We start from the raw sequence: 26,294 nt of genomic DNA, 5'->3' as shown, positions 1-26,294 counted from the left end.
GGAAACATCATGACTCTTGTTTAGCTTTGACCCCGAACGCATCTAGATTTCCTATCTTTTCTGTGATTGTGACTATAATGTTAACAGTACAGCACAGCACAGCACAGCACAGCACAGGAAACTGATGCATGGTGCTTGTCATGGAGGCTCCCCAACAGAGTCATTATTTGTGGGGGGAAGGAAGGGGTAAGAAAGAAGAAAAGAGAGGTCTCGTGATGAAGGGATTGGGGAAGAGTCAAAGGGATGGCTGCCTGCCTTTGCCTAACCACAAATGGAAGCAGAGTTAATCCCTGTGGTCCATATAATTTAATGGAGAGATTAAGAGTGCACACCTGCCCACTTGCAACCATAAATTGCGGGGTCCCAATAAAAGCCATTGGAACGTTCCCATGAGCTGCCAAATGTGGACAAACATCCACATCAAATGCTCACCTTTTAATATTCTACTCTCATCTTTAGCCATGTCCATGTGAACGACATGGTAGGACGAGAGAATTCTGCTGGTATAGATCCAAAAGACAGATGAGACTTTGAAAGGTATCGAGGAGCAGAGTGCTGCAGAAACACATGATTTTTATTGTGATCTTCTTTATCATGGTAGCTCAAAGTTTGGCTCTCAGATGAAGGTGGGAGTTCCTTCCTTCCTACTACTACTACTACTGTGCTGCGGCTCCTACAAAAGGATCATTTTAGCCAATGAACTGCAGGCGCTTGAAGGTCAATGAAACTTTTCTCATTGGATAGATCACATGTGTAAAGTTCCCAAAAAAGAAGAAAAAAGGGAACTTTGTTTCTTCAAAGTAGATTAGACTTCATTGCTTGTCTTCGTCCGATCGCCTTGTCTCCTAGTAGAGAGCAGCCATGCATCAAAATGCCTCGATCAACTTCTCTCTCTCTCTCTCTCTCTCTCCATTACTAGTTTTCTAGTGGCAAATGCATTCCAAACAAAATAAGCGATGCATGTTATATCGTTGCTTCAGAGACAATGCCTCAAGCAGTGTTGTATCATTCCAAACAAAATATTTCTGATGTTAAATTTAGATGTCAGAGACATTGCTTCAGCAATGTTGTATCATTATCTAGCAGAGAGCAGCGAAGTCAACCACCTGCTATCAGCAGTCTCCCAGATCTGCTCTGCATCTCACATATATAACTTGAGAATCATAGCTGGAGATGATGAACGAGTTGACGTGCTCGTCCTGGTTTCCATTGCTGCCACCCACAATTTCCTCAAAACATCTACTTCAAATCCATCATGTTGTAACAAGTATTTTTACTACGTACACAATATTTGGGTATTTTGCATGAACATGTCAGCTCCTAATATTCCATCTCCAACTCAGCATCTAATTTTATTTTTTTTATTTTCTTTATATATATATATATATGTGTGTGTATATATATATTCTTTAACGGGCAAAAGCAGCACGCAAGTTGGAGTCCACCGGAGCCGACAAAGAAGGTCCACTTACACCGGCGGCTGCAGGTCTATGCGCCGTCCGATTCCCATCTGACGGTCATCATGCCACTCCTCGCTCTCCATCAAGCGGCACATAACGATTCCCACTGCATCATAATATAATGCTCGATGGGCGCCGACTGAGTTACGTAACGGGGAGCGCGCCCGCTATTAATACCTCCATCCAATGGCACCAGCTTCTGGTCTTAGCCAGAGACACTTGAAATAATCGGCGACTGCAATAAAGACACGTGGTTATTAGTGCTACGTGGATGAATTCGATCGGGTCTATACTACGTGTGTGTTTGATGACATTACAACAAAGCACCACCCGACCCCCACTCACTGTTTGCGGTGTGAAGACAACCTTGGCGGGGCGGAAGGGGCAGGTGAGAACACACACAGGGGAGACGGGGAAGAACGAAAGCAGCCACCTTTTGGTTCTCCTATCCTCGTCGCTTTTGCAGCGCCAGAATATGTGCCACGTTGTGGAACCTGAGCTTCCATTCTGGAGTTCGGCAGCTGGGAAACGCTTTTGGCTAGCTGGAACCGCCGTGGTGGTCGGTGTTCGCTTTTGAGGTCGCAGGAGCACTCGATTCGACCGGCTTTTTATAGGAAAGATTGCTTCTTGGACGGATCTGGTGCCGCCGTCCCGAGCCATAGTTCGTGAGGTAATTGCTGGGGGATCGTCATGGGGAATTGCTGGGGTGCTCAGGTGAAGGCGGAGAGTCCCTCCCACGGCTTCTTTGCCTCAGGTACCAACAAGATGATCTTTTGAGCGGGTTTTGAGCTCGAGTGGAGTTCATGTAGAAGTATAGGAATGGAAAGTTTGATCTTTGGGGTGTTCATATCGTGTTTGGCAGCAACAAAAATGGAGTTTTGTGACATTTTCACCCCTTTTAGCTAAATGCAGAGATCGATGGTGTGTTTTGGTTAGGTTTACTTTTAGCCAAAGATATATTTGTCTTCCCGGACTAAATCTCCTAGTTTTTGGCTTCGTTTTTGAGAGATCAACTTGGGGCTTTCTTTTGCATGTTGTTGAACCTACCTTTTCCGGAAATTTTTTGTGAGGTATGGTGAATAACTGTTCATGCAGGTGTTATCCTGTCTTTATTTTGCATCCCTATCTTTGTATCTCCAGATGAGTTTGAGGATTTTATCCCAAGAAATCAGTCTTACCGGACAACAGTACATAAATGTAGTAGCATATCATGACTTCGGTCTTCATAGGCTCATTTGGTTGAATGATTTTGATGGGGTGTGGTGACTTTTCTTACCTCTGTGTTTATGGTCATGTTAATCTAAAATCATTCTGTAAGAGGCCAATGCATTAATCTTTTCTTCGACAACCATGTTGGGTTAATGATCAACTTGGGGGGTATGAGCGCATGGGAATTTCATGTGTCAGTTTGCTCCTTAGTTGTAGGTTTTTTTGATCAGTTCTCCTGAATCTGATTCACCAGGAGACGTATTTTCGTGCCTGGGACTTCACTCTAAAAGCAGTAGCAGGGATGGAAAGAAATTAAGTGGTTCTAGTAGCAAGGTGTCTGCAGCATCTGTGCCTCCAACCCCGCGCAGCGAGGGTGAGATCTTGCAGTCAGTGAATGTGAAGAGCTTTACCTTCACTGAACTGAGAATAGCCACCAGAAACTTTCGACCGGACAGTGTGGTGGGGGAGGGAGGCTTTGGTTCGGTATTCAAGGGATGGATCGATGAGCACACACTTGCAGCTGCCAAACCTGGCACTGGAGTGGTTATTGCTGTGAAGAAGCTGAACCAGGAAGGTCATCAAGGTCACAGGGAATGGTTGGTGAGTATCATTTTGCTCTGCGTGTATTGAGTTTTTTTTTTAATTCCTTTTAATTTAACTATTTAGCAATAGCTTAATCTGGAGAGTTGATTATTCAGTGCCTTCGTATAAGGTTATCTTTAACATGTCACGGTATGTTGGCAAGCGTGCTCTGTTTTCTGCAACAAATCTGACATTGTTTCGGTTTCTTGTAGGCAGAGGTAAATTATCTTGGTCAATTGTCTCATCCGCACCTTGTAAAGCTTATTGGATACTGCCTGGAGGACGAGCAACGGCTTCTTGTCTATGAATTCATGCCTCGAGGGAGCTTGGAAAACCACCTCTTCAGGAGTAAGTATATATGATCTACATCCTATCTATTGGATAGGCTGAAGCATTTCTTTGAAAATGACTACTGTCGATTGTCATTCAGCTCTTCTGATCGTTCTTCGCTGTAATTTGATATCGACGCAGGGGGTTCATATTTTCAACCACTATCTTGGAAACTTCGTATGAAGATCGCACTTGGAGCTGCAAAAGGGCTTGCCTTTTTGCATAGCGATGTGGCAAAAGTGATATATCGTGATTTTAAAGCCTCTAATGTGCTTCTAGATTCAGTCAGTGGTCTTCTGGCTTTTATTTATTATTCCTTCAAAATTGACAAAAATCACTGACTTTTTTTTTGTGGTTTTATAGAATCATGAAGCAAAGCTGTCTGATTTTGGATTGGCAAAGGATGGTCCAACAGGTGACAAAAGTCATGTATCTACAAGGGTCATGGGAACGTATGGATATGCAGCTCCCGAGTACCTTGCAACAGGTGATCTTCTTATACATGTCGAATGTTTTCTCTCCATGATCGCATAATTGATAGTTGTTGTCTGGCCTATAATGCATTTGCAATTACCAATATTTTTGCAACACATAATCATGATTTTCCTTATTTTCAAACTGACTTTTCATTTGAAAGTTGTTTGCATGCAGCCAAACAACTTTCATTCTGGACAAGCATATGCATGCATATATGATGTTGAAGTATGAGAACGTACTGACACTGGATTTCATACATGTTCATTTTAAAAGGCCATTTGACTGCCAAAAGCGACGTGTATAGCTTTGGAGTTGTTCTTCTAGAGTTGTTGTCTGGCCGACGTGCTGTGGACAAGAACCGGCCGACAGGAGAGCATAATCTGGTGGAATGGGCAAGGCCTTATCTCACGAGCAAGCGAAAGATCTTCCGCGTCTTGGATCCAAGATTGGGAGGGCAGTATTCACTCGTAGGAGCCCAAAAGGCTGCTGTCCTCGCGCTCCAGTGCTTATCCTCGGAAGCAAGGTACAGACCAACCATGGATCAAGTGGTGGCTGCACTAGAACAGCTTCAGGATGCTAAAGACACAGAGAGAAGCCCTCAGAGTGAACAGAAGTCGAGCAGCCAAAGCATCAGTAGCAACTCACACAGGTCGCTTCGGAGAAGATCGGACGAATGTGCCAAGGGGAAGGTTGCTCATCATAGGCCTCCGGCATCTCCTCTTTGTACCAATTGAAGAAAATCTCAGAAGCTGAAGGTGCCATCGATAACAAAAGGCCGAGTCTTGTTTTAACAATCAGATCTCTGTCACCTGTTGTTGTACATCTTTCCTATCATTGTGCTCGGAACCTGTCTATATCGCACTTTTCGGTTTCCTGGGTTGGAAATATAGAGTTGCTACTACTCTCCCATTTGATTTTGAGAGTGTGGAGGACTCTTTGATGTACTGTTTGTCTTGAATAGTTGGAGGACTCTGCCATAGCTGGAGTAGTACTAATTTTTGGTTCAACCATCAAGAGTGCTTCCCTTGCTGTTCTTTACAGCTTCCCTCAGTTGTCTTCTCTTCAACTTCCAACATTTCCTTTCTTTCTTGCGCTGATGCTGCTAATTGAGTCACTATTTATACTGCAACCATGCTCAAAACTTTACCTGTTACTTGTTCATCTTCCTTCCAAGGAAAACATGCAATTATTATTTTTGGCTTCAGTGCTTAACTGCTTGTGCATCATATTGAAGGCAGGCAGATGGAAGGAATTCCAGTCAAGACAGCAACATGCTTGAGGGCCTCCACAATGGCTAAGTAGTGCGCCTAGAACGACTGGCATCCGATTGCCAGAGCAGTAGAGGAAGGCGAGGTGCGAATATACCTTATACCTGCAAAAGAGCCATCACATTGCAAGGTATAATAAAAAAATAAAAGCCACTCTGCAGGAGAAGAAGGAGGCTGTGGAAATATATTTCCAATCCCCTCAGGATAAGAATATGGATTTAGAGCCTTTGATTATTTCTCTCGAGTAAAAGAATAAAATAAGACAGAGAATACATCTTGATCCATCTACTAATAGATTTTTCATGTTCTTTATCTTCTTGGAGCTAAAAGCTAGTTGAGTAAGAATTAAAAATGTTTAAAGTATAATTTTATTTGAAATAAAAATTTAAAAATAGAATTAAAATATTAAAAAAAATATAAATTGGAGCATCCTTGGTAGGTTGTACACCTGACAACCCTATACTTGATGATGAAAAAGGTGAGTGAGCAAATAAGTCTAAGATAGACAAATGATTCCAGTAAAATTTTCAAAGAAAAAGTTAACTTTTGGAGAAATAAAAAGGTTCCAAATCACCTTCTAATCATTTCGTCTTATATTCTTAAATTCAACCTTAAGAAATTAATAAACATCATTAGTTGGTAGAAAGAGAGCCTAGTGGATTGAGCTATCATATCAAATAATCATCACGGAAATCCATTCGATTAAGGAGGAGTGAAAAAGAAGTTGGTGCTTAAACAAGTTCTAACAATTACAAACCAAAACTAAAAGAAAGAAATGATCTCATTGATATTGATTAAAGTAGGCCATTAGCTTATAGGTAGATTATCGATCCATAAGCTAGTACAAATATTGATGGATTTATCATATCGATCGATTTATAGAATCTAGTTTGGATTTTTTTTTTTGTTAGCTAATCAATATTTTTTCTAAACTCAGAAGGATTAGGGGAAGAGGAGTCTGTCCAAGGATGTCTTATCCACGAGGGAGTGTTGGACACCTTAAGGGAGATGACCAAGGGACAAAAAGGATCCAAGATATTTGAAAAATTAATTGCTTTCTCTAATACCCAAAGAAGGGCATATAGTATGCTTGGTTGATGGAAGACAATGCCTTGAAAAGAAAATATTAGATTTGTGAATATTAAATTTAAAATTAATAAATCAATTAAAAACATTAAGAGATTTAAGGATGTTAGCATAAAATTTTTTCTTGGCCTTGAAGGTCAAAAGAAGGTCATATGCAAACATAATGCATGATGCTCTGACACTTTGAGATTAAATGAGGTTATAAGCTTGGAATTGACAAAAGAGTTAACTAGAGAGGAGAGGTTGTTTTGAGCTATCATAAAGATGTAAGGAGCGAGAAGATCTCCTTTCCTAATACCCGTATTAGTAGTAAAATAGTTGGAGGGGGAACCACTAACAAGATAGAAAAAAGATTACGAGAAGAAACATGGATGAAACCAGTTTTTTCCTTTAATAAAAGCATATTGTTAAAGACCGATGATGTCTTGGAAGGAAAGATTTGATATGATTGGCCAAAATCTTAGATAAGAGTTTATAAATTATGTTGTAAAAGATATTTGACTAGAAATCCTTGACTCGGGAAGAATTTCATGTTAATGAATTTCATATTGAGGATATTTCAGGAGCTATGAAAGAATATCATGTTGAATCCGTCGAAACTTGGGCTTTTGCCGAGGCCCATCTAGTGGAGAGTTGATTTAATTTTAGAGAGGAAAAAAATAGTTTTGATAAAAAAAAAAAACTTAATAAATTCCATGTTGAGAATATTCTAGAAGCTACAAAGAATTTCATATTGAATCCATTAAGACTTAAGCTTTTATCGAGACCTATCTCGCAAAGCTAATTCAATTTCAAGAAGGAAAAAGGCCTTGATAAGATGTGAATATGTATTAGGAGATAATTTGAGTAATGTAGGGGAAGGAGGCTAGTTAGGAAGCCTAGTAAATCAAAAGAGGCTCAAAATTTATATACCAACGAGAGAAAACAAGATGATGCCCCCAGTACTATGGTGGATGGTACCATCCTTTTCTTAAATAGATAATTTTTTATTCTCTTATGCCAATAGGAAGCCATATTATGAAAAATTTTGATATTATTTTCTTCTTACTCTAGTCATTATATTCTTGTTTGAGGCCACTATTTCAAATAGAGTTGTCTATTGAGAGCAAGGTTTTATTTAAAAGGCTATGAGTCAAGATATTTGAGGAGCAATAAGGGAGATAAAATCCTAGGATCTCTTTATTAGTTATCGATAGGGTATGTTCAATGACGGATTTAAGGCTAGGGATATAGAATCTCTTCCACTAAGAGGGAGGAGCTGAGAGTGGACAAGTGTCGATAGAGTAAAATATTGGTTCTAAGTAATTAGGGTTAGAGAGAGAAAGATCTGGAAAGCAAATTGTGAATGACTTTATTCTCGATCTAAAAAATTTTAAAATAGAAAAAGTGATGGGTTTTAGAAAGCTTTATTGTGTCTAATTAAAGTTGAAATAGGTGAACGATTAGAGTCGATTCTAAGTTCAAAATGTGTGCCACTCCTAGACACACGTGACATATTAAGAGGCTTGAGAGAGTGACGACATTAACTTATCAGCTTGACCCTCAATGGCCTTTGAGCTCACCAACTACATAGTGGCATGCATTAGCAAAGGAGTGACAAACAAGACAACAAATGAGTTACTGCATTAAGAACCTTCATCAAAGAGGACACTACATTGGAAATAAGTGATGAGACTTGGGTCATCTCCTGACCAAGGCTTGGGTCGGATACAGGATGGGTATGAATAGACTGAACCATATCAAGGGGAGGGTGTGACTTGGTGGGTCGAAAGAGATATTTTTACTTGTGTCTTGAAGATGCAGGTTGGTCTTAACGGGCTTGGGTTTAGTATAGCTTTGAACATAGACTCAAGGTTTGTAGAGGAGATCATCCCTAGCCTTCGTTGTCTTGATGGAAAACCTTATGTTCCGATAGGAATAACAAGGAAGGTCGAGGGGATGGGTGGTTCTATGGCCCACTTTGCCATATTGGAAGTAAATATTGAGAATGTTTTCAAATGTAATTATGTGAAGAAAAAAAATTAAAAACCCTAACTTAAATCCAAATTCCCTAAGGGACTGAGAAAGGTTTAGAAGTACACAAATACAAGCATACTTACCCATTGTGTGAGAGATAACCTAGTCTATTTTCAAGAATATGTTTAATTGAGTGACAATTTGTATGAGGAGATTGGATTGAATGAGTTCCAGAGGAAGACCAAAGAGTTCCAGCCAAATGAGAATGAACTTAATTTTTTCTAACAAAAACTGAAATGAGGGTTTCCAACAGTTGAGGGTTAAAAGTTAACCTCTAATAAATCATAACCCTCCCAATAATATATAATTCATATTCTCTACAAAATAAAAATAAAAACAAAAAAAATCTTTCAACCATGTCCCAATAATATATAATTCATATTCTCTACAAAATAAAAATGAAAACAAAAAAAATCTTCCAACCATGTCCCAATAATATATAATTCATATTCTCTATAAAATAAAAATGAAAACAAAAAAAATCTTCCAACCATGTCTTAAGCAAGTTAGAAATACCTTGTTGATGTCTAGATTAACTTTTAGATTCAATTATCGTTTGATCTTGAAAAGATGATCCTCTATGACAATATCAAGTTACCCATCTTCGTTACTAGCATAATAGAGGGAGACAAGATCGAAAGTTTAATATACTTTGTAACTCATATTAATTAGATGAAAGTTTTAAGAGAAAAGATGAGATAGAAATGAGAATCGAAAAGACAAAAAAAAAAAAAAAAAGTTTTTTTTAATAAGTGCCAGTTGCATTTGCATTGCTTAAAGTAATCAATACTTATCATCTCCACTAGTTTACTTAGTTATAGGATGTCAACTATTTGGATCGATTATATGATTTTTTTTTATCAATAAAATTTATTCACTAGTCAAATCAAGAACGATCGAATCTTGTTTTATTATTATTTTAAATATTTTTTCTAAGATTTTCTGTTTATACATCTACAGAGTCAAGTAAATGCTGAATGAATGCACAAATGGGTTTCTGTTGTTTTCACATTGTATTAGTCGATTAGTTGCCACCTAAAATGGTGTTTCTGCCACGTCTAATGCACTAGGAACAGCTAGAATTTGCAATAAATGCTGCATGAGAACCAGTAACAGAGCAATCACGGCATGAATTGAATGGCTTGTACTGCAGGAACATCTGGATTAAATGTTACATCAAATAAATGTTTGAGAGAGAATGAATTCAGTAAATATTACAACATGAAAAGAAAAGCAACAGGATGACCTGATTAATGCGGCTAATGCATTCTTGACATCTCCTATTCCCCCAACAAAGAATGAGTTAAAAGAATGAGAGGTCACTGGTTGCAGTCAGCCTGTGGATGTGCACTAGATGAACAAATCCTGTTAGTGGCAGCTGCCTTATTCCTTCTTTTTTTTTTTACCACCCATGCCCAATTGTTCCCTGGATCATCATCAGTCGTCATGTACAAGCGCCAATGAGAGCTCCTTCCCTTGTTACTTCACAAGGAGAAGAATCCCCTGGCTTCAAGAATAATGGTGTGAGTGAATATTAATTATTATGCAGTTTCATCTACTACTTTTACCTTGTTCTTTCTTTTGTGAGTGTGTTTTTGGGATTTTGTACATGGGTCAATTGGCTTTTAGATTGTGGAGCTAGAGAAGCTGGCAGATCTCAGCTGAAGGTGGTGGTTTCAGCTGGAGCTTGGCTTGATGCTGCGACCAGTAGGCATGGGCTGCGAGCACCCGGTCCAAGAGCTCCTGAGGGACCGGTTCTCCCCTCCTCTGCTGTGGGGAGATCCTGGCTGTGTGCACCAAGGTCTTCCACTTGTCCTGCGTCAAACAAAAAGAATTCACCACGATTAGCACACGGCACACATTGCTTTGAATCATGACAGGAAGATTCGCCCTGGATAGAAGTCCTTAATTTAAATTTGATACGTAAAGGCAGCTCCAAGCATGCTAAAAACACAAGCTTTTCCTTGCTGGGACACACAGATATTGCTAACCATCCTACATGGTCTCCTAAATCAAAGAACTAGTAAGACTTGAAACGGAAGCCGGACGTGCAGAGAAGTCAAAATGTGCGAGTCAAAAGCACATGATTGATACATTTGACGATTAAGAAGTGGAAGCATGCAAGGGTTGGTTCTCGTATTCTTGATGGTAGGTTCATGACAGTAATTACCTTAAGATCTACGTAAGTACGGTGGTTTGCATTCTCAAAGGCGCAAAGTTTAACGTCCCGCCACCTGTAGAATGAATACGTGCAGCCGTAAGGAATCCTGCCTGCAATGATCTATTATTGACATATCAGTGTAGCAAAATGAAAGCAAACCTTCCGGTCCCAAGCTTCTCAACTGCCTGTACCAGGGCTTCCACTTCGGCCACCGAGAAGGGCCTCCTGACCCGGCGCTGAGCAGCCTCAGGCCGCTTGGGCTTGCTGCGGAGTGGAACCATGGCCAGTGCCTCGACGTTCGTCGGTGGGACAGCAACCAGAGCTAGTGAGTTTGCTGTTGTCTTCTCCGGTGATGATGCGTCAGCTGGGGAATACACTGAATCGTGATCGCTCTCAGGGCAGGTCGTCATAGGCTGCGGAGAAGCATCAGATACCCGCTGATCTGTAGTGGCAGGGGCAGTCGGTGGTATCCTATGAAATGTACAAAATGATCATTAACAAAAAACATTTAGTTTCTTAAAGAAAATTACAAAATCATGTTATAGGGCAGTTGGTGTCTCCTTGACAATAGAATTTGCAACCGTAAAAGAGAACCTTTATAGAATTATCTACTAACAAAAACGGAAAGGTTCCTGTAAGCCAATTACCTAGCGAGTGGTAGTGGTTCAGGGGCACAACCAAGGCCAAGGAAATGAGGGTCTTCAGAACCTGTTAGCGGTGCTGGGGCTTGTCCAGGATTTGGCTCCAATGTGAAGCCTAAGTTATCCAGTTTGTCACCTTGGGAAATCCCTGCCTGACGCAAGGTCTTGTTGTCATGTCTAACCTTCTTTCCTTGAAGAAGAACACCGATACGCAGTCCACCTCCAAGGATAGCAGTCACAGCCTCTGAAACTGTCCTCTGCACATAATTGCAATGATATAATAACACAGAATTAAAAAACAAAAACATCATTTTGAAAAAAAATGATATTTTTTTAAGAAAAGAAAATCCATCAATCATCAAACTACAAATTGAGAACATTGTTTGGAAGCAAAAATCTTTCAAGTAAAGAAAAAACATCAGACAGGCTCATTTTAAGCAAAGAGAAACAGTGAGCTAGATAAGATATGTACTCCGACACAACGAATTAAATTGGACACACGGAAAATGTCATTGGTTTCTGATTAAAGCACTAGTTTTTATCATCCTAGACAACAAGCCAACTCTAAAATTGAGCATAAGATAAATGGCTTTTATTAAGTTTGATTATCATAGAATTGTTGTTCTCACACCTTGTATCACATTGAAAATGCAAAGTAAATCCTGTGGCAAGGTACAGTCCTCTATTTAGAAAAAGAAAATTGCATTGATAATTTGACAAAAATGCAAAATACCTTTAAGGAACCAACTGTAGCAGTCTCAGGAATTTCGATCAAGAGTTCTGGCACCTTGAAAGACTTAATGCTGAGTTTCACTGAAACAAAGAGGTAGGAAAGATTGCAGCTCAGAACCTAATCATGTCAGGGTTCTCAAAATAATCAATGACATATAATGGTGATGAATATATGATGTACTAAGTTGACTGTTTACCATGGTAGTCTGGCAATTCACAGCATGGCTTCTGTCCTGTTGTGGAGGACGGTGCACTATTTGCTGCAAAAATAAAAAAGAAATGATTTTGACTCAAAATTCAAAAGCATCCAAGCAGGTGGATAAGGCAAGTAGATAGCCTATATATAACCAACCTCCAAACCAAGTGGCATGCAAATCATTTGTTTCTAACTTGATCCTACCCTTCTCACGTATATTTGACACATCTTCACTGTAAATCCCCCCATCAGAAGCTGATACTGAACAGTTATAAAATAATTTCCTTCTCTTGAAGGAGCTCCTCTGTGTTCTTTGGCGTGTATAACACATTCTCTTGCCTCGTAAAGCAGGCTTCTGGTCTACATCTGAAATGGAAAGGGAACTAAGATGAATATGCTATTTGAATGATAGAATTAAAAATATTAATGACAATTTCTGCTTGCCAAGTTATCATTATTAGGTGCCTCACCATCCTGCAACATTGTTGGAGATACCTTCCAGAACTTCGATGCTAAAAGCTTCCTTATCCTACGGTCACCTATACGCTGCAACCTAGAGGCCTTGTTAGTAACAATAGTAGGGTGAGTGCATCCAGAAGAATTTTCATCACCATCTTTATCTATAGGGAGATCCATGCACTCATCCTGCTTGGGAAAGGAACTATTGCAAGGGGTGTTCTTCCTGTATAGGGGATCTTCAAAACTGCTGTCAGAGCTAACTAAAGCAGGAGTTTTGCCGTCCAAATCCATAGCATCATTCAAACTGTACGTATGTGGAGCATTTCCATCTATCGCATTTCCAGCCACTAGTCGTTCAGCTTGCTGCGGTGTCTTGCTCCCATCTTCTTTGCATTCGCGTGATCCTGCAGGACTAGAATAAGGCCTTCCCATGGCATATCTTTCTGCAACAGTATCAACAGCATGTCCAATTTTACCACTGGCACCAAAGAACTTAGATTCTCCACTGATAGGATCCTCATCTGATATGTCAGACTTTACACAGAGAGAAGCAGGATCAGACGATGTTGCTTTTGAGGTATTTTCCCTTATGTCATGCTCGATCTGCATTTTGAGGTCATTTTCGGGACCTGATAAATCTTCAGAACATCTTAACCAATCAAAAGCTTCAAGTTTGCATGGCTTCTCTTTATCCAGTTGATCTTGGGTAACAGTATCCTTAACCGCAACAGTGTTAGATGTTCCAGTATCATTACATGGAGTCAAAGAATTCTCCCTTTCCGATAATAAATTGCCTGCTACAGTTGCAAGCAAATCGAATGCACACATCTGGTTGTCCTCAACCTTCTTTCTTACAGAACGCTTTCTCTGTAGATGGACCGTGACGAGTTACGCAGAGCGTAGATGCCAAACAAAGATAAGAGCAAATTGGGACAACAAATATACCTTAGCTGATCTTGGAAAATGTGGCATCACAGGGGCCTGGTAGCCACTGGATCCACAATCCACTCTCTTTTGCAACACCATATCCCAAAGACTCATAGGAAGAAGAAACTCAGCAGCTGCAAAAGAGAAGCATCACTGTATCTACAATCCGTCATGAATTCCGAAAGAAACATATATGAAATGTCCATAATTGAGATCGAAAGGAATTGCTAAACTTTCACGTGATTAATAAAATTACAAAGAGTAGAAAAATAACAATCCAAGTTCCACAATGCCAGAAGACATTTTCTGTGAAACAAATGCAATCCTTTGGATAAGTGAGCTTGCTTGGGTATTTGCCACTTCCAGTTGAGAATGCGTTTCAAAGAAATCAGTTAACAAAGAAAAGAAAAATCTCATGGGCAAATTCTACGGAAACTAAACATATGTTGTCTCATTTATCAGGTAAAATTCCTTCTTTTAAGTCTTAAAACTACAACGATGGACAGAAGAATATAACAAAATGATCAAAACCCATCTCAAAAACCCAAAACCTCATGAACAGAGCTTAATACGAAAAACGAGGATTTACAGCAGACATTGAGATGGGGAATTTAGCTTCTGTACGTCCAGGATAAATCGCAGATTTACCATGTCAGGTTACTTCGAAATTTTCGCTCAAGCGGGGAGGTTTAAAGTAGAAAAGAAAACAAGTTTCCTACACCGGGGACGGAAGAAGTTTTAAGAGATCACGAAACCCTGGAAAGAAGCGACCAAGATAAATATCACAAGCAAAAGGAACCGTAAGGCTTACGAAATTGAGATTCCAGATCCAAAACCCCAAGAAAACAAACGAGAGATAGAGAAAAATCCTTATGCTCGAGATGAATTGCACAGGCGCAGATCGGATCGCAAACGAATTCAACCGAATTTAAAAGAAAATTACTGAAATTTGTACACGAAAGAGTTCCGATCGCTTCTCCAAATAGACAAACCAACGGGATCACGGAAGAGCAAGCCAAATTCATCACGAAAGGCGTAAGCGAGGCACAATTCAGGGTATTGGCTAGGACCAAAGAGAAATGCACCGAATCCGGAGCTGCCGAGTCCACGAGAAGAATTAACCACCTGAAATGGAGCAGGATTCCATCCGCTTACCTTCAAGAACACGATGTGATCTCAAACTCGCATCAGATCGCGGGGAAAACGCCGGACGTCCGCCGAACACCCGTCCGTATTAAAGCGGAAACGAGATCGGAGGATTCCAACTTGCTCGACTCCAGATCTCAATCGGGAATTCCCACCCAAGTCGCTCCTCATCAACGCCTTTGTTCTTCCCGAATCGTTTCTCTCCACCCCTCAATTTCTATTTTTTTCCCCTACTTCTTCCAATTCTACGATTTATATATACATCTTTCTCCCTCTCCCCCCTTTTATCGACGGCCAAAACCTCTCTTTAAACCATCCCATTTTTGGCTTAAACCCCCCCCGCTCTTATTATGCCTTTGACCCCTCCCCACCCGGCAACCGGCTCATCCGGTAACGCTCTCCGCGGCGTCACCGCCTGTATCCGGTTGTCGGAGCCAACCATGGCCGCTACCTCCCGTCGCGTGATCCATTTGCCATCACCAACCGCTCCCTTACCGTCCACGTTTCCATTCCCCGAGATCGCACGGTCGAGGATTCAGTTCAGGCATCCAACGGTTTTGTACGTTAAAAAATGCTTTACCGACTACTCGACTCGACACCTGTCTGATGATTTGTGACAGAAGCGTGCCGTTTACTGTACGCCAGACGGGTTTTGGTGTTGGGGTAACCGCAGAAATCATTTTTATTTTCACCGAAGTGAAAATAAAACGTTTTTTTTTGCCTCAAATATGTTCATGTTTATATATATATATATATATATATATATATATATATATGTTTTTTTTTTTGGTTGGAAGTATGTGGGATAATGCGAAACCGGATGCTAAGTTTCCGCTGCACGTGGCAAAAAAATGAAGCCAGAATTAGAGGTAGCTGTTTCCTGTTCGGGGTCCGCCATCAGAGGGCTCAATCACATGTAGCCGTTTCGATTTGACGAGACTACCCTCGAGATCTAGGAGCACGTGCGAGAATGGAAGGACATTATGGTCAATTCGGGGAGGATGGGGAGGTGAATTGTGGCCCGTCCGTTGTGAGTGGGGTGGGGGCCACGTGGAGCTACGGAGCAATTGCATGGGGGGACATGAGGATGGACCGTCACTTTCGAGGGGGGTTGACTGACGGCGTGAAGGGAAAGGGTGACGTGGCGGAAGCGACAGCCACCGGATTTGACGGCGTTACTAGTCCGGGGGATAAGGGGGTTACGCTCGTGTGGCTGTGGAAACGATAACAGTGTACGCGTTTGTGTGCATACGAGAGAGAGGAGCGGGGACGGTTATCCAGTCAAAATTCGCCCGACCATAACGCTGCAACGGACACGTGTCGAACGGAGAACGATGGATGTCAAAAGCGCCTTATCCAGTTACGGGGGTTGGGGAGACGAAAAGGAATCGTTTGATTGGTGGCGGCGTGCAGACGTGGAATTTCGTTTCTTATAATTTAAGTAATCTAATTAAATGCAGAATTCCAGTAATATATATTGGGTTCTCCACGCGTCGCGAGGAATGTATGTAAAGTGGTATCGATTGTCTTGTAATAAATTAAATTGGAAGGAAGTGGAGACTAAGCATGTCACTGTCATGAACTGTCACTAATTTCCATAATAATAATAATAATAATAATACTAATATTATTTATTTTTATTATTAAAATTTAATTTATCATTAATTTTAAAACTATTTTCTATTTTCTATTTTATTATTAAATAATTTTAATTTTATTATTCTCACCCGAGCAGCTAACACAAACACGCTATGAAACAAAATTAGGGATGTTGTGACGTGGTTGAGAGGGACCCAACTGATCGGATCCAACCAATGCGAACGATCACTTTATACACATGTACTAGTCGGCTTTGATGTGCTTTAAGATTCGGTCAAGGCATGAGTTAATTTAGCTCAATTTGATATGACAACGAGGCGGTGCATGCGGACCACGTGGCGTGGTGAGCCACGCTGCCATGGAATCTCGTAACGTGTAGGATGTCGTTTTGGCCCGCTCGGTGAGACGATGACACGGCAAGTAAACTTGGCACGTGCATGTGGCCACGGTCTTGCCATGATATTTTCCAAGGTTATATATGTGTATATTACGGGAAAATAAATGTGTAATCTTGTCTTGTTGTAATGGGAACAGATACATGTTGAAGACGTATACGTGGGCGTCGTCGACGCTTGGTTTGGCCACAAGGATAAGCACATGGGAGGAAGCAGCCTTATTGCCATCACATGGACTCTCTCTCTCTCTGTTTCTCTGTCTCTCTCTCTAATATATATATATATATATATATATATATATATATATATATATATATATATATATAATTTATTTATTTACAAGCCTGTTGTGTATGTCTCGGATTGTAAATTGATGTCTCAATTTGATGGAACTATGAAGGAGATGTGTCAAAATAGTAGTCAAATACGATAAATTGACTTTGAATTGGTATGAAATTATGCGGAGGAAGGTTTCAATCCTCGCTAGGAGGAAGACGGAATACGTTGACTTAAGGATGTAAGGTAAAATTAGTTAGACTCGGTGAATGAAATAGAACTAGAGAGTACAATTAATTGATGGTTGAATAGTGAGTTTGGTGGTATTGATATTTTTGTTAAAAGAATATGTTATAGTAATAAAAAAAGGTCGAATATGTTATACTGCAAGATTATAGTAGTGAGAGATACCTTCGATTGTATAGGAGGAAGTCAAAAAGATCCATGTGAAATATAATTTTGAGGTGATGGTTAAGATATTACACAAGATAAGTTCGTTTTTCATGAGCTATATGCAATGTAAGTGAAGAGATTTGGCATGTTTTAAATGCGTTTGATTCTCATGTAATTTTTCATGTATGGATAATTAGATTAGCCCAATATGTAAAGATAATTAGATTTTTATCTTTTTGGAGAGGAGAGTATCATTTTTTGTGCCCTCATTCACAAAACTTCTTTCGTGTTTTTAATACTTATATGTTTTTTGAAATGGAAAGTATAATTAAAAATTATACTTTTCTCAAGATAATATATTAAATTATTTTCTTAATTATAAAGTATCCAACAGGAGATTTGATGGCTGTGAAAATTGACATGACAAATAACAACAATGTTCATTTGGTTAGGTTTGAACAAAATGAGGTATGAATAGTGTAAGTAAAAGATGACAGAATCGACTGAGTCGTCACCAAATACAAAACACGATACCAATTGCATCGGCTGTTTGACCACGCGACGACGACGACGCCGTCGCTTAAGAATGAACGAGTAGTTTGGTGTGTGCGTGTGGGAAGATGAGATCGCAATCAACACAGCCTTGCAAGTTACCAACACGTTTCCATTACCATGTCCCCTCCGTTTCTTCTTCCCCAGTCGCCTCCATGAGTATGGGTGTACGGGGTCTAAACTTGCGCATGTGGAGGACCAACACAGCCTTCAGATGATGGTACATCAGAGGAATGCCGCCATAGAAACCTTACCTCAAGGTCTGAGCTTGACTTGTACTAGTCCAAATCACAGACGAAGGACACGTAAACAAAAGAAGAAGTGCTACCGCAGGTCAAATCAGTGGATGGGAAGGATTAGTGCCAGGCATGGCTAGTCTTTTTATGAATGCAGAGGTTGTGGTGACGGCTCTTTTCAATCTCTGTCCATCTGCTGATACCACTCAGAGCTCCGCTGTTTCTCTCCAAGTTGGGCCACGGTGGATCGGTCACAAGCTCGAGCACATACAATTGAGTTGTGGAAAGAAGTCAAAGTGGAAGAACCAGTGTTGGATAAAGCTTGGATTAGAGTAGATACTACCAGCATGGATCTGAATCCGCTGACCTGCAGAATATTCGGACATGATGGAAGGTGCACGAGCTACAGATTGATCTGTCTGGTTTAATTTCTTAGTATTCAGCAATGGAGGCCATGGCTTACCTTTTCTTAGCATCAGACAAACCTCACCCGGCATTAATTTGTACGAGATAATAAATACTACAGCAAAAGGGTCAACTCAATGACATCTCTCATCACAGAGCTACAACAAAAACCAGAATTCAAACAGGAAACAAGAACAGATGATTCATTCTGCATGTCTGTTCGTTTAGCCAAATGATTTATTTCCGAGCATGGAGTACAAGTCATATGTAGCAGCAGAACAGGGGATTTTTGGAGGAAAAGTTCATCCATGTTATGCTTGGCCTCTTTCCTTCCCCTTGATTACATTCATGAAGCGGACTTGCTATCCTCCTCTGACAGTAATTTCATGGAAGAATTAAACTATCACGGATGTCTCCAGCGCAATCTTGCGCGGGTGATGAACATCCTCTGTTTTATCACCCTCCTCCCAGAGCTCAGGGAATGCTTCCTTGATGTTGTGGATGCTCTCCAATGCATGATCTGCACCTTTAATTCTATGTGAAGTGCCAACCTGAATCCACAGTGAGACATCAGTCGCAATGGATCATATCATTTCAACGAGCATAGGCAGATTTCAGCATAATGAACTCTACCAGTACTGTGTGCAAGCCAATGCGTTTCCCCGACTGGATATTGCGAACGCTGTCATCGAAGAAGATCTGCAGGAGACTCGTTCGGTCAGATCAAGTCTTAGTTTGTCTGTGAAGGACAGAGCATCTCACCGTTCTTTGAGGATCGATATGAGCGATTCTGAGAGCACGTTCCATGGCGTTTGCAGATGGCTTGCAGATTATCGGTGTCTCTGGCAGCTCAGCTCCAGTTCTGTGGTCAGAGAAGTGATCAACAATGTCAAATATATCTGCTGTGCTTTCCTGTTCAGAGGAAGACGATGGTGGATTCAGCGTCTCAAAGCATATAATTCCCTGGAAACAGTCTTCCATCCCAAGCCTTTCAAGCACTTTCTTAGCATGCACCTTATCGCCATTGGTAAATATCTGTTTCGGGACAGGAAAAGACCTCAGCACCTCTGCCAAGTGAACTCTCAATGATCTCTGACGTAAAGTTCGAACAGCTTACAACTTTACGAATTGGAAGGCTCTGCAGGAGATGCCTGAGAACGGGATCAGGCTTCAGATTCTCGTAAGGTAATCGCCCATGAACAAAGCTGTCGAATAGAGCTGAAGTCAACGGCACCATCCATCGTCATCATCAGCGAAGCAGAAAGAGCAAGATTAGAGTTGAGTTGAAACCTGTGGTAGTCGTCGTAGTCAAATCTGTAGCCGATGGCCTGAACAACGGACGGCACGAAGACAACATCATGATACTGTACCGGATTTGAGTCTAAAGAAGAAGAAATGGAGCAACTCTGCATACCAGTAGGCCCGCCATTGTCGTCCCGTAGCTCTTATACAGCAGATTCGACAAGTCCGGGATCTTTGTCTGCTCGATCCCGAGCTTCTCGGCCATGTAATCTGAAACATGAAAGGAAAGAGTTAGAACACACAGTCGCTGTCAGAATACAGTCGAACTGTGTCAATGTATACCCTGGATGTTTCTGAGACACTCGGTTGCGATGCCGGACCTCAAAGGGTAGAGCGTGTCATCCAGATCTGCGTTCGAGAACACAACAAGACCTGCGCATTGAGTAGCTTGCAGCGAAACTTCGAAACCCTAATCCGAAAACGTACCGAAGAGCAGGCAATCGTGCTTGCGTCGCTGCGCCCGTCGGTGTCGGTCCTCGTACTCCATCTTGATCTGTTATAGTCAGCCAAAACACGAAAAGGTCGAACTTTTAGCCATCGTATAGCGAATTATTTAGCCAATGCCGATCAAATCTTCACCCGTTTTGTAGAATTTTCGGGCAAACTGCGACCCTGTTATAGTTTTCTGTTGATTTAACGTGAAGAAATCTTAGTCGAACAGTACCTGTTCCTAATCGAAGAAAGATCGACGAGAACGTGGCAAGAACACAGCAACGATGAGAAGGGAGAGGACGAGGCGAGGGGAGAAGAGAGGTCGGAAGGAGTCCATTTAAATAGAACAGGCAAGCCGTTGCCTCCTCTGGCTGCCATTGGCAGCATTCAAAAGCCATCAATTGGCCTCCTAATTGTTGCAGATACTAATCGAGATAAAAAAGAGAAGGGGACAAGGAAGGCCGCTGGCAGGCTTCCGAGCCGTCCAGCTGTCAGCATATCATTGGTTGGTTTCTTGATTATAATATCCGGACAAGTACGCATGCCAAATCTAATTCGGCGGCGACATTGTCGGAGGAACGCGGACCGTCCAAAACGATGTGCTCGGCCGAGATCGAACGGCGTGTCGTGCCCGCCAAGGATCATATAGATAGATATTAAAATACGAAAAAGAACAGTACTTTTCCGATCTATTCATAAGAAAATACATCGTCGTCATCCCTGACGCCCAAAGGACTGTTCTTAGCTCTTGAACCATTAATCAATTGCACGAGGAAGAATTGAGCAAATCTTCTTGGGGGGGGGGGGGGGGGGGGGGGAAGCACGCTTCAGAGTGGAATTTATCGACGGCTGTCGTCCATTCTCTGATTCACCTCGACCACAGTAGCCACGGGGATTAAAGAGAAAGCAGCTGATGGATGGATTGTCACGTCGGTTTTGGCCCCGGAGGTGCTCGCTGTCATCGACCTGTTGTGCACTCTCCGATTCATCATTATTTGTGTTGTTGATCTTTTCCAAACTGAAGGTGGGGTTGTCTTGTCTTCAATGCTTCTCGTCTGCAGCTTCCGAACCATTTGTTTCTTGTCTGCAACTCACACTTGGGATTTCTGCCTACTAATTCAACCGAAGAAGGTCAACTACAGACAAAAATATCTTGTCATCGATGGAGTTGCAACAACGGTGGCGACCAGCAACACCTGTTCAATTTCCAATCTATAATGCTTTATATTGCTCATCCATCATAGACAAGATTAAAACATGGGATTACTGCTTCTAAATCAGCTGAGATCACCACACACCTGTTCTATTTCCAAGCATCGTCATCGTATCAGCTTGCAGTAGAAACAGGGACTCTCGTCGTGATGTGGGTCATCTTTTTTGTGAAGTAGTGAACCTAACATGGAGGAATGCGAGAGGAAAAGAGAGGAGGATGGCGTATGGAATTTGTTTAGGCGCAGCATACTATTCGTCTCTGAATCTGATATTTGTAGACTGTGACAAGAACATCTAACTAAAATATTTGAACCTGCTGTTCATTGATTTCTACGACTATCAACTAAACTACTGGTATCAATTTCCAATGTTTTCACTCGTTCTATCATTGACTCGCGGTAACCACATAGAATGGAGGAGAAGCAATCGTCAATCTTCAAATCCTGGTAGTGTTAGTGAACTAATGCGTCGCGATCGAAGAGTCAGCACGACTTTGTCCTTGGATCGATGTTCGGAGTTCTCGGTCGCTTGGAAGAGGTGTTGGAGCTAGCTGGATTAGTGGTCGGGCCGTCGACATCGTCTACAGGAAGGCATCTCTCAATTGGTTAGGAGAAGTGTTGAAGCTGACTGGATCAGGAGGGCGGGATGCTGAAGCCGTCTGCTGGGAAGGTGCCTCTCGATTGGGATTGTTGTGCTTCCATGGGTCGTCGAGTTCCTACACAAAGGCCCGTGTCGAGGGGTTCTTGACTTTGGCCCCTCTATCACGGCCTTAGCTGGAATTGTCTAAAGCATGAGGCACCCTTGCGGTCAAAACGCGAATTTAGCTTGCCTTGCCTAAGTCACGAGGTACCCTTGCGGTAAAGATGCGAACTTAGTTTGTGTTGCCTAAGTCGCGCTTCGCCCTTGCGATATTACTCCGCAAAGATCAGCCCACTTGTAACCTCTCGTAGGTCTCGAAGGGCCTGTAAAAAGAGAAAGTTGATTAGTTTGAAAGAACGAGCGACGGATAAGTCCCGACATCTCACGAAAATAGGAGAAGCTTTACAAGCAATTCAGCGAGCACCTTGCGTGCACAAGAGAAAAGAGGGAGAGGGGGAAAACAAGGACTTTAGAGGGTTGAACGAACAACTGCAAGTCCACAAACAGCTTCTCACCAGGTGTCGGCATGACAATAAGTTCCCGTCAAGGTAACGTGCGAACTTGCGAAAGGTTGTTCAACGCCCGACACTATACCGAAGCTCCATCCAATCCTGTACCACCCGGGGAGTTCAAAGGGGCTGAGATGGCTGATGTTTTGGTGAGTGGAGGCGGACTGCAGAAAACAGCCCGTGGCACACGAAAACAGAGCTGTTTTGGGGCTATTTTGCTCAGTTCGGTGAGCGGTCGCTTGGTAACGTCGTAACTTATTTGAGCTTACATTTTTTCAAGCAAAATGACTCAAAACCAAGGCAAAACATACTGCTAAGAAGCTATACATATGGATGTGAGCGACAAACGGTTCATTGAACGGAGTTGTTGTGGGTGTGCGACGATCGTCCATAACATTCTCCCCCACTTAAACTGTCGATGCCCTCGTCGACGCTTGTTGGTAGTTGTTGATGATTGCTTCTTCATGTCATAGGGCATCTTCAGGCTCCTAACTGGCTTCAGTTCGGGGAAGCTTTCGCCACTTCACCAAATACTTTGTCTGCTCAACTCCATTGGGTAGCTTTTTCTTGTGAACCACCAGAATAGTTTCAACTCGCTACTCGAAGGAGGCTGTGGTGGGTGGTAGCCGAGTTGAAACACTTCAGGAAGCATATTGTGGATCTGAGTGGTAGGCTTTTAGGTTGCTGGCATGAAGAACATTGTGAATTTTGAACCACGCTGGCAACTGTAATTTATAGGAGACGTTGCCTACCCTGCTGATAATTGGGAAGGGCCCTTCATACTTGCGCACCAATCCTTTGTGGACTTTGTTCCTAAAGAATTGAAGTGATACTGGTTGGAGCTTGACTAACACCAAATCACCGACCTTGAACTCTTGTGGTCGCCTTCCCAGGTTTGCCCACTTCTTTATTCTTCTTGTCGCCTTCTCCAAGTACGCCTGCACAATATCTGCATTTCGGTGCCACTCCTTTACGAAGTGGTAGGTTGACGGACTACTCCCAGTATACCTGATTGCTATGGTGTGAGGAGTTAATGGTTGTTGTCCTATAATAATCTCGAAGGGGCTCTTGTTGAACGCAGAGCTCCGCTGCAAGTTGTAAGAGAATTGGGCAATGTCCAACAACTTCACCCAATCTCGTTGGTTGGCACTCATGTAGTGCTAAAGATATTGCTCTAGGAGCGAGTTTATCCTTTCAGTCTGGCCATCCGTCTGGGGGTGGAAGCTTGTGGAGAAGTATAACTTTGACCCCAACAATTTGAATAGCTCGGTCCAGAATCATCCCAAGAACCGAGCGTCTCGATTACTAATGATATTATGCGTGACTCCCCAATACTTCACCACATCCTTCATCATCAGCTTGGCCGCCTCCTTTGCTAAACAGTGTAGGGGAGTAGCAATGAAAGTTGTATACTATGATAATCGATCGACCACCACGAGTATCAATCCGAGTCTCCCTACAAGTGGTAAGCTTGATATGAAGTTCAAGGAAATGCTCTCCCATGGCCTTTCTAGTACGGGCAACGACTCCAAAAGTCCCACCGGCTTTCGCTGCTCCACCTTATCTTGTTGGTAAGTGAGACATGTTCAAACATATTCCTCCACATCAATCCCCATCTTTGGCCAGTAGAAGGCCCTCTCCACGAGAGCCAACGTTCTATGAATGCGTGGGTATCCAGCCCAAAGGGAATTGTGACACTCTCTTAAGAGTTCACGCCTCAAATTGTCCACTCGGGGAACATAAATCTTATTCTCTTTTGTGTAAACGAGTCCCTCCTGAACCCAAAATCGTCGTGTCTTGCCTTCTTTGATGAGCTATATCAGGATAACTGCCTGGGGGTCACTATACAGTCTAACCCTGATTCTGGAAAGGAAGTTAGAGTGCAACTGACTTGCTTGGCCTCCCCCCTCCAATTGTATGACATTCACGTGCTCTACTTTCTGACTCAATGCATCGACCACGACATTTGACTTTCCATGCTTATACTCCATTGCCATATCAAATTCAGCTAAGAAGTCCTGCCATCGTGCTTGCTTTGGGGAAAGTTTCTTCTGTGTTTGGAAATAGCTCAGGGCGATGTTGTCTGTCCTCAGCACGAATCGTGATCCGAGAAGGTAGTGTCGTCAAACTCGTAGATAGTGGATCACCACTATCATCTCCTTCTCATGCACCAGATATCGCCACTCGGTCTCGTTGAGCTTGCGGCTCTCATAGGCCACCGGATGACCCTCTTGCATGAGTACTCCCCCAATAACAAAATCTGAAGCATTTGTATGGACTTCAAAAGGCTCCCCATAGTCTAGCAATTTGAGCACCGTTTCTTCCATAACAACATCCTTCAGATCTTGGAAAGCTATTTCACACTTGTCCGACCACTTCCAAGGTTGCTCCTTCTTCAGCAACTCCGTTAGTGGAGTTGCATGCTTCGAGTATCCCGTTATGAAGTGTCGATAGTAGTTGACGAAACCAAGGAAGGATCTCAACTCTGGTACATTTTTTGGAGTTCGCCATTCCGCAACCGCTTGCACTTTTGATTTGTCCATGCGAATGGAGCTATCACCAATTCGATGCCCCAATAATAAGATCTCTGTTTAGGCAAAGTAGTATTTCTCCCTTTTCATGAACAAAGTGTTCTCCTTGAGAACCTTGAAAATTGTCCAAAGATGCAGGACATGCTCCTCGAGCATTTGACTATAGACAACGATATCATCTAAGTAAACGATTACGAACTTATCTAAATACTCCTTGAATAGTTGGTTCATGAGAGTGCAAAACATGGTCAGAGTGTTGGTTAAGCCGAAAGGTATCACCAAGAACTCAAATGCTCCATACCTGGTCACACAAGTAGTCTTCACTTCATCGCCTTCAGCAATGCGCACCTGCCAATACCCCGACCGAAGGTCGAGTTTTGAGAAATACTTGGCTTTACCCAACTGGTCGAATTAGTCCACAATGAGTAGGATGGGATACTTGTTCTTCACTATCACTTTGTTAAGGGCTCGATAATCGACGCATAGTCGAAGGCTCCCATCTTGTTTCTTTTGGAAGAGGACTGGAGCTCCGAATGGTGCTTTAGAGCTGCGGATGTGACCATCGCTTAGCAGTTCACCTAACTGCTTTTTGAGTTCAGCCAACTCTGGTGGGGGCATGCAGTAGGGTGGTCTCGCTAGAGGCTTCACTCCTGGCTCCAGCTCGATGTTGTGATCCACGCCTCTGCGTGGTGGAAGAGTCTTCGGCAACTCGGGTAGCATAACATCAGTGAATTCTTTTAGGACGTTTGTCACCACAATAGGTTCTTGAATAGCCTTCTCATCGAGTGGCTCTAGCTTCATAGCAGCCACGAAGGTTAATTCACCTTTTTGCACCCCTTTCTTCAATTGCAATGCCGATATATATTGGGGTTCCTTGGTTCCTCTCCCAGAGACGGGAACCACGCAGGGTCGTCACCTCCCATCATACACAAGGAGTTTAGGAATGGCATAGGCACCAACTTCACCGCGTGCATGAACTCCATTCCAAGAATAACTTGGAAGTCATCCAATGGCACTGCCATCGTGTTGGTGTTCCCGCTCCATGTTTCGATCTTGATGGGAACTCCCTTTGCCAACTCGGAGATTCGCCTGGACTCTGAGTTCACCGCCTTCATTCGACTTG

General features: G+C 42.2%; 3 protein-coding genes across 3 annotated transcripts; 1 reads left to right on the top strand and 2 right to left on the bottom strand.

Annotated features, from left to right (window-relative positions):
• The first annotated feature begins 1,812 nt into the window (after window positions 1-1,812).
• LOC103995451 (receptor-like cytoplasmic kinase 176) lies at window positions 1,813-5,096 on the top strand. Its single transcript, XM_009416047.3, has 6 exons — window positions 1,813-2,214; window positions 2,923-3,269; window positions 3,464-3,599; window positions 3,723-3,865; window positions 3,945-4,068; window positions 4,332-5,096. Exons 1-6 carry the CDS (start codon window positions 2,151-2,153, stop codon window positions 4,790-4,792), a joined length of 1,275 nt encoding a protein of 424 aa, XP_009414322.2. The 5' UTR covers window positions 1,813-2,150; the 3' UTR covers window positions 4,793-5,096.
• A 4,461-nt stretch (window positions 5,097-9,557) lies between these two features.
• On the bottom strand, window positions 9,558-14,998 carry LOC103995452 (telomere repeat-binding protein 2). The gene is made up of 10 exons (XM_009416049.3): window positions 14,700-14,998; window positions 13,563-13,678; window positions 12,629-13,484; window positions 12,315-12,524; window positions 12,160-12,222; window positions 11,964-12,043; window positions 11,237-11,487; window positions 10,749-11,060; window positions 10,599-10,662; window positions 9,558-10,243 (listed from the first exon to the last, which is right to left on the bottom strand). The coding sequence occupies exons 2-10, from the start codon at window positions 13,656-13,658 to the stop codon at window positions 10,067-10,069; spliced, it is 2,109 nt and encodes a 702-aa protein (XP_009414324.2). The 5' UTR covers window positions 13,659-13,678; window positions 14,700-14,998; the 3' UTR covers window positions 9,558-10,066.
• A 3,724-nt stretch (window positions 14,999-18,722) lies between these two features.
• LOC135584616 (uncharacterized protein C24B11.05-like) lies at window positions 18,723-20,665 on the bottom strand. Its single transcript, XM_065119102.1, has 9 exons — window positions 20,513-20,665; window positions 20,275-20,341; window positions 20,131-20,196; window positions 19,961-20,058; window positions 19,837-19,874; window positions 19,664-19,751; window positions 19,309-19,581; window positions 19,180-19,245; window positions 18,723-19,097 (listed from the first exon to the last, which is right to left on the bottom strand). The coding sequence occupies exons 2-9, from the start codon at window positions 20,333-20,335 to the stop codon at window positions 18,942-18,944; spliced, it is 846 nt and encodes a 281-aa protein (XP_064975174.1). The 5' UTR covers window positions 20,336-20,341; window positions 20,513-20,665; the 3' UTR covers window positions 18,723-18,941.
• Window positions 20,666-26,294: the final 5,629 nt, after the last annotated feature.

This window comes from Musa acuminata, chromosome BXJ2-8 (genome assembly GCF_036884655.1).
Source record: "Musa acuminata AAA Group cultivar baxijiao chromosome BXJ2-8, Cavendish_Baxijiao_AAA, whole genome shotgun sequence".
NCBI classification, from domain to species: domain Eukaryota; kingdom Viridiplantae; phylum Streptophyta; class Magnoliopsida; order Zingiberales; family Musaceae; genus Musa; species Musa acuminata.
This window is presented reverse-complemented; position numbering and strand designations above follow the sequence as displayed.

Bases quoted from the DNA above. Each gene is read 5' to 3' on its own strand.
- LOC135584616 (XM_065119102.1), bottom strand. From the start codon at position 20,335: ATGGAGTACGAGGACCGACACCGACGGGCGCAGCGACGCAAGCACGAT. The intron at 20,059-20,130 runs GTATACATTGAC...TTCATGTTTCAG, and splicing joins GTGTCTCAGAAACATCCAGG to ATTACATGGCCGAGAAGCTC. The intron at 19,875-19,960 runs GTATGCAGAGTT...TCCGTTGTTCAG, and splicing joins CGACAATGGCGGGCCTACTG to GCCATCGGCTACAGATTTGA.
- LOC103995451 (XM_009416047.3), top strand. From the start codon at position 2,151: ATGGGGAATTGCTGGGGTGCTCAGGTGAAGGCGGAGAGTCCCTCCCAC. The intron at 3,270-3,463 runs GTGAGTATCATT...GGTTTCTTGTAG, and splicing joins AAGGTCACAGGGAATGGTTG to GCAGAGGTAAATTATCTTGG. The intron at 3,600-3,722 runs GTAAGTATATAT...ATATCGACGCAG, and splicing joins GGAAAACCACCTCTTCAGGA to GGGGTTCATATTTTCAACCA.
- LOC103995452 (XM_009416049.3), bottom strand. From the start codon at position 13,658: ATGAGTCTTTGGGATATGGTGTTGCAAAAGAGAGTGGATTGTGGATCC. The intron at 12,044-12,159 runs GTAAACAGTCAA...TCTTTGTTTCAG, and splicing joins TGAATTGCCAGACTACCATG to TGAAACTCAGCATTAAGTCT. The intron at 10,663-10,748 runs GTTTGCTTTCAT...TTCATTCTACAG, and splicing joins GAGAAGCTTGGGACCGGAAG to GTGGCGGGACGTTAAACTTT.